The 8,063-nt window shown below is 34.4% G+C and overlaps 1 protein-coding gene across 1 annotated transcript; it reads left to right on the forward strand.

Annotated features, from left to right (window-relative positions):
• The first annotated feature begins 1,388 nt into the window (after positions 1 to 1,388).
• On the forward strand, positions 1,389 to 3,021 carry LOC104882923 (hypothetical protein). The gene has a single exon (XM_057391341.1). The coding sequence runs from the start codon at positions 2,291 to 2,293 to the stop codon at positions 2,699 to 2,701; it is 411 nt and encodes a 136-aa protein (XP_057247324.1). The 5' UTR covers positions 1,389 to 2,290; the 3' UTR covers positions 2,702 to 3,021.
• Positions 3,022 to 8,063: the final 5,042 nt, after the last annotated feature.

The following is an 8,063-nucleotide window of genomic DNA, read 5'->3' on the forward strand; positions in this document are numbered from 1 at the left end:
TATAAAGATTAGCAACCTTTGAAACTTAAACTAGTTATTATGCCTGAGCTATATCCTGGGTAAGAAAAAATTTCATTTATTAATATAATACTTTATGATAATAACACTAAATACAACGTAGTATAGCGGTTAAAACTTTAGTATATGTAATTGAGGTCTCGGGATCAAACCCTATACTATGCAATTTCTTAAATTTTTTATTGTACATGGATTACATGAACTAAAACTCCCTAGGGAGAGCGCCACGTGGCACAGTTTCTTATTTTCGCACGCCTTTTAATATATTTGTATAGATTTCATTACCTTCAAATTTCAATACAAGAGTTTAAAAAATTATAAGTTCATTAGCTTAATCTCAAACTAGATTAAAATACACGTAATGCATGATTCAAGTAAAACATGTACGTAGATTAATTATATAATATTAATATTAAATTTTAAAATGATAAAAGACATTTACAGTACTTTATATAGATGAATAATAAACTACTTAAAAGTTGGCTTATATATTAGACATTCAGACATTCTTTAGATTTAATAGCATAATCATCCGTAATCATTTTGAATGATGTTCCCTCCATCTCATATTTGTTTACCCACTTTCATTTCTGGCTTGTCTTTTATTAGATTACCTACTTTTCTTCTGTTTTGGAATGAACTCGTTAGTTTTATACTTACTGCGTAACAATACTTTGAAAATTACACTATTCACTATTACATTTTACCCTGCAATTTTAATTTTAAGATAAAAGCATTATATGTTGTTGGATTGGTCTCAATGTAAAGCTATTAATTGTCAAAGTATTGCATCGACATACGACTGAAAATGGGCTTGGGCAACCCAGTACGGAGGAGGAGAGTTCGGTCCACATACAAGCCCAAAGGAGGTTTCATACTAAAACCAATTGGCAATAGTAGGAGTAGCTCGTCTAGATTATATTGTGGTATTTTCTCTGCTCTTTCTCCAATCTAGGACAATTCACATGTGCACAACATACATAGGGTTTAACAAGTTTAAATGTCCTACTTTCCCATCCTTTTTTCATTCAAATGAAACAGTTAATTATCATTTATTTATTTTTTATTTTTTCTATTTTTGATGTCCCCATGTGTTGCCTTATACTTCCTCCGTTTCTTTTTACTTGCAACGGTTTGACTTTTACACTATTCATCAACTCTACTTAGTTTATGTATGGTGATTTATAGTTAAGGAAAAACATTTCATGTGGGATCTTGTTAGATTCGTCTGCATGTATATTTTCCGAATATATATTTTTTATAATTTTTATTTATCGGTAATTAAACTTATTGATGTTTGAAATTATGCATTGGCAAGCGTGAAAGTCAAACTGTTGCAAGTAAAAAGAAACAGAGGAAGTATAATAGAGATTTGTATTTTTTCTTTGTTTTCAGGACCAAATATATTATTTTTTCTAAAATTATGTATACTAAACTAATATGAGACGGTGGCGGGAGGGAGTATAACTTAACCGCATAGGATTCAGGATCCAGGAGCAATACGCCAATACGACAGAAAAAAGAAAACTGTTGGGTCAAGATTTTATCGATTGTTGATTCAATAATACCGGATGTGATTGCGTCAAGATTTAAAATAGTAGTATTTAATAATTGGATTAAGTTTATTTGTTGCGGTGCATCCGTGCTGCATATGGCTTCCACTTTACAGAAAAGTCTTTACTCCATTGCATAGTTGTTCTTTTTTAACTTCTTTTCCAATGGTTTTCCTGTTAAGATGAGTTTGCAACCCATACGAATAAAAAAGCATTATTCTCCTCCAAAAAAATGTAAAATGGAATTATACCACCCCAATAATTGTTTAATCATTTGTTGAGCTTCCAAGTGCCAACAAAGCCGTGGGGCTTAAGAAATAGATGGCTTGAAACTTGGAAGATTTCTCACCCATCTCGGACAAATTCAATCCATACAAAATCTTATAGAAATCAAATCAAATATATTAAAACAAAAATATAGCGAATTAAAAAAGAAAAAGAAAAAGTCCCAAGTACTCATTAATATTCCCTTAATTATTCCTTCAAAACCCTTCCAACATCTATATATACCCCCCGGCCCCGGCCTTTTAATTCAACTCATATCCATTCTCAACTTTCTAGCTCAACCAATATATTTTCTTTACCTTCCTTATTGCATTGCTACATAAATTTGAAAACAGCATTCTTTTTCTTTTTACATTACATATATAAACCCACATTTTCTTTCACAAGAACAAAGTTGTCATTTCCTTACACCTCTCCAAAACAAAACCAAGAAAATGGATTTTGATGATTTTGAAGAATCAGAGGTGATGTTCTCCGACTACTCGTCCGACGAAAGTGTCGAAAGCTACGAAAGCGAAAACAGTGATCGGACGTGGAAGCATTACAGTCAATCAAACGCCTCAAAATTAATGGTGAAGAGGAGGGTTAGCTCTTCTGTTCCTGTGGATATACCAATGATCAACTCTTTCGAGTATGATATGGACGTGTCGAGTTTCGAGCCGTTCGATGATGATGATGATGATGATAATGATGATGATGTTGAGATGATGAGATTGCCTCCTCATTTGATTGTTGAAAGAAGAGTCAATGAAGAAATGGCAAGGTCATTTAGTCCTCTTAAAGGGAAGAATTTGTGTGAAGTTAGGAACTCCATCCTCAGAATGACAGGTTTTCTTGAGAGATGATAGATTTTTAATTTTCCAAAAATGAGTTTTTGGATTTTGATGTGTTTAGGTAGGATGAGAAATGGGTACGGTAGCAGAAAAAAATGCATAAAAGAAAAGAGGAAGAGAATTTTTTTTAAAAAGAAAAATTAAAAAAATTAGTTGCTTTTGTCTTTTCTTTGCTTCGGTTTTTATTTGAGGCCTTGAGGGAAAGAAATGTTTATGAAGTAAAATATTGTATCTTCGTGGGTTTTCTCTTCTGGGTTTTTGCCCGTGAAGTTACTATATATGTACAATAGATAAATAATATGCAAATGTTAATATAAATGTTATTTTATGTATTGTTATGATGTAATCATGTAACTTTGAGTAGATATTCGATTGCACACTTAATAAACTTGAGTTTTGTGCATCTTTTGTGTTTTTCTCCTCTTGTCGAGACTTGCAAAGCATCGTGATCAGTAAACAAAATCAAGATTCCACTTTGGAGCAGATAATCTTTTTATAAATTCACACAGCTGGTTCTTCTAACCTTAAATTAATTATATTCAGAAATTTGTTTTAATCAAACATCAATATCGTCATATAACAAGTGTAATACTCCCTCCGTCCCAAAATATAGTTCCCATTTCCATTTTGAGTGTCCCAAAATATAGTTCCCATTTCCATATTTATTTCCACATTTTTCCGTAATTTTTCTAGAAAAATCGTGTCTTATCATTTATTTGCTTCATGAATTATTTTTTTTTTTTTATTCAATCAAAATATTACAATTAATGCTCTTTCACCAATTATTTTCCATTCTCTCTCCTAAAATCATCTTTTTCCATACAACATTAATTTAAATAAACAAAAAATCTTTAATATCCGTCTTATATTCTACTTGCATAAATTACCATGAAAAAAGGAAAATGTGAACTATATTTTGGGAAGGATGTAGTATAAATTAGTAGAAATCAGTTCCATCAAGTTTCAATCAATTTTAATCTGTATATACACGTTGCAATTAGTATATCAATTGATTGTGGCTCCGCATAATTTATATGAAAATTACTCCGTCCTTTTTTAAAATCTATCCGGTTATCGTAAATATAAACTTTAAAGTAAATTAGAAAAAGGTAAAAAATGGGTATATTCGATTTCTTTACTTTCTTTTATGAAGATAGAGAGTGTGGGTTTATTATATTTTTAGGAAGGTATTAAAGAGCATGAGAAAAAAAAAGTGTGGGTTAATTATGATTAAATTAGTTTATATTTTTTGCCAAATGAAGAACATAATAAGTAGATCTTCAAAGACGAATGAAAAACGAAAACGAGTAGATTTTCAAAAACAAACCGAGAGAGTACAAGGCAATAATCATGGATTAAAAGTTTATTCCTGCTCTAGTTGCGCTACTTGCACTAATGTCATAAACATTTAAGGTGTCAATCGGTTATCTAAAGATAAAATACTATGGATTATTTATAAATAAATTGTTAACTCAAATGGAACACTACAAGAGGAAAGGTGAATTGGTTTCCAACTCTTAGCACTATTTGCAAAATTTTGAAGAGCTAAAGTTAAGACACGAGAGTATATTTATAAGCAAAACTTCCTAGACCAAATAGAAAGTACAACTCCACTTTTATAGTAGGCCAACACCTCTGTTACAACCTATTCTCTATTCGGACCCTCAAGTTCCACTAGGAACTCTTACTCTCCAATCAACGATTCCCTCTAACTGCTCAAGCTCTACTCTCTCTATTCTCTTCTCTTTACAGTCACATAGTTTGAACTTACTCAAGTTAATTTCCCTTGTACTTTAAAGAATTACAACACTTTTGACAAACTCTAGTACACTGGAACTAAGAATAATTGGACAAGATCACAACTGAAACTCTGACAAACACTTAAGGGGGCGTTTGGTTTGGAGTTTTTAGGAAAGGGTAAGGGAAACAAATAGGTTGATTCCCTTACTTGTTGTTTGTTAGCACATTTTAATCATTCCCTTTACCCATCCCTTTCCGCCAAACTCTTCTACTTCCATTACCCACACACCCCCAAGGTTTCACTCACCATTTCCCTCCTCTACTCCGTGGTCACTTTGACCAATGATTGACCACCACCCCAACCACTAGAACAACCACTCCAACCACTAAACCACCACACCAACCACCGACACATTACCCCCAGCCACCGACACCACCGCTCATCGACACCCTCACCACCAAAACCACGCCCACCGCCGACCGTCGACACCAGTCCCACGCCAACCACCCGAACACCAACCCCAAACCCGAAAACCCACCCCCGTTCTCGAAACACCACCACCGCACCCGAAAACCCACCCCCATTCTCGAAAACCCCACCACGTCACCCGAAAACCCACCCCCATTCCCGAAAACACCACCACCGCACCCAAAAACCCACCCCCATTCCCGGAAACCCACTACTTCTGCTACCAAACCCGAAAACCCATATCCTCGAAAACCCACCCACTACCCTAAACCAAAATTAACAGCGAAAAAGGGAAGGGGTGGGACAACGACGCCGAAGGAAGGAGAAGGGGAAGGGGAAGCAACGCCAAAAGAAGAAGAAGAAGGCGGTGAGGGAGGCGCCGCTGAAAGGAGAGGACGGTGGTGGTGGAGGCGGCACTGAAAGAAGGGGCGGGGGTGGCAGCAAATGGATTTTATTTTGAAGTAAAAGTGTGATGGTGGTGGTGGAGGATGAGAGGTGGTGATATATTAAGGTTTTCCTTAGATATCTTAAACAAACAACATAGTAAATCTAAGGGTTTGCCTTTCCATTCTCCTTGTTTCTGTTTCTTAAACCCTTACCCTTTCCCCTCTGTGAACCAAACGCCCCCTAAATAATTTGGCTCTAAACTCTTGTTTTTTCACTCTTAGCCGTTATAAATTATAACAAGTGATTCAATATTTATACTAAATGATGAACTCAATTAAACAACTCTTAGACCCATGATGTCCACTAACGAAAACTTGCACGTCCTCAAACGCTTTCTGCCAAGACTCTTACATTTTAGTCCACTAATTAAACTATAACATACACATGCCTCATTTCTCTACATATTTATTACTTATAACTCTCAAACTAATAAAGGTTTTAAACCTATATATTTATTTAACTAAAATCCTAACTAGAGTTTTTTGGGTGTGATTAAGGGGGGAAAGGGAGGAAAATGGGAGTAATTATTATAGGGAGGATAGGGTGCATGTGAGAAGCACATGACTAACTAAGCGAGCTCAATGTCGGATTATAGTTTGTTAACGTCTGAATCTTAGTCAAGGTTGTTATTGACAAAAAAAAAATCAATAAGGTTTGAAGTTGCCAAAAAAAAAGGTTGTCTTTTGCAGAATGGTATATAAAAAGGTTGTCTTTGATTAAAAAAAATCTATTATTTAACTAAAATTCAAATTAAAACCCTATAATTATGGCACATCTGTTTTAGAATCTTGTGAGGCTCCATTTATTCAGTTAATTAGTATTATAACTCATACTTAGACACAAAAACTCAATAGACTCATAGACACCTAAGTTCCACTTGAAACTTGACTTGTGTTCTAGTAAGGCTCTAGGCTCTAGTCTACTTACAAAAATCTTAGAAAATTAAACTCCTAATTTTCTGGACTTTTGTGCTCTGCAAGATGCTCCTACTCTTGACTTGTAACTTATCTTTGAAACTTGACTTTAATTAGCTTTGAACTTGCTCAGAACTCGGCTTGTATCATCTCTTATTCCATCAAGTGATTCCTACTCTAGAACTCCTTGACATATATTGAATTCCTTGTTTAGATTGTCTATGACCTTTCTTTCACTTGGAACTCCATTTGCTTGTGACTTAGAAAACTTGTTACTCCACAAGTTCCTTCTAGTAGCATGTACGCCCTTAAGAATCTGTAAAACCTCATAGGAACTCAAGTGTTTATTAAGTAAGTTTGTTTTTTATCCAAGTCATCATCAAAACACATAGATCAACATAGATAATTAAAATGTAGAATTTGAAGATATAACCATACTAATCAAATAAATTTTCAGAAAAGAAACAACCTACAAACACATGTAGGTTAAAAACAATTTGTGACTAAAGAATTTTTGCTCTTTTTAAAATGAAGGTTTTTGTGGCATAAAAGTTAAATAGTACACCCACTTCACAAGTTTGATGACATAGTCACTAAAAATGTATTTTAAGTAGTAGTTAAGTATATTGAGTTTGTTAATGATTTGTTATTAGCTTTCTTATATTCAGGGTAGTTAGCTATCAGTAGAATTAGGGCATATTCTCTTCGGGTTAAAATAGCTGAACTATATTGAACTGAATTAAACTGAACGGAACTGAGCCGAGCTGAATTGAATTGAACTAAACTGAACTGAATTGAATTGAACTGTACTGAAATGAAATGAATAGTGATATGTGAAAGTTAAAGTATTGTCCAGAGTTGAACTGAACTGAACTAAATCGAACTAAACTGAATGAACTGAATTGAACTAAAAATAAGTTGGGGAGAACATACTCTTATTGATATAAATTGTTTACATAACAAATTATATTTGTTAAACTCGAGAAATAACAAAGAGGTTTTCATATGAATATACTATACTACCCTTACTCATGTTTTCTGATTTTTTACCCTCTTCTCTCTCATCTCCTCTCTCACTCATTTACTTTCCCATTTTTTTTCCTTCACTTTCCCATCTTCTTCCTTCACTCTCCCATCTTCTTCATTCACTATTGCCATCTAAAAAAAATGAGCCACATTCCACTAGAGGAAAATCCAAAGAAGAAGAAAAAAATTATCCTCCGACCTGCAACAAAGATTGCACTTTCAAGGGCTGTAGAAGCAAGACGACACCAAGAGGAGGTGGAGGCGGCGGCTTTGGCGGCGGAGATGGCGGCAACAGAGGAGATGGACGTGGCTGAACCGGCGGCGTCCTCTCATGTATTTTTTTTAAAAAAAATTCACACTAACATTTGCCAAGGACGATCCACCCATGGATCGGCCGTCTGCCGCAGACCATCCACCCATGGGGCGATTGTCTGCCGGAGACGTTGGGTCCATAGAAGGAACGTCCTGGGCAGACGACCTTCCATGGATCCAACGTCTCCGGCAGACGATCACCCCATGGGTGGATCGTCTGCGGCAGACGGTCGATTCATGGTGGCGTTAGTTCTTATGTCATTTACAGAAGTTATTATTATTATTATTATTATTATTATTATTATTATTATTATTATTATTACTACTATTATTATTATTATTATGGTTATTAAATTGTTGTTGTTATTATTATTGTTGTTATTATTATATTTATATTTAATATTATTATTATTATTGGAATATTTTATTAAAGTAATTGTTGATGAAATAGCCATTTGGGTTTCAA

This window comes from Beta vulgaris, chromosome 8 (genome assembly GCF_026745355.1).
Source record: "Beta vulgaris subsp. vulgaris cultivar EL10 chromosome 8, EL10.2, whole genome shotgun sequence".
In the NCBI taxonomy this organism is placed as follows: domain Eukaryota; kingdom Viridiplantae; phylum Streptophyta; class Magnoliopsida; order Caryophyllales; family Amaranthaceae; genus Beta; species Beta vulgaris.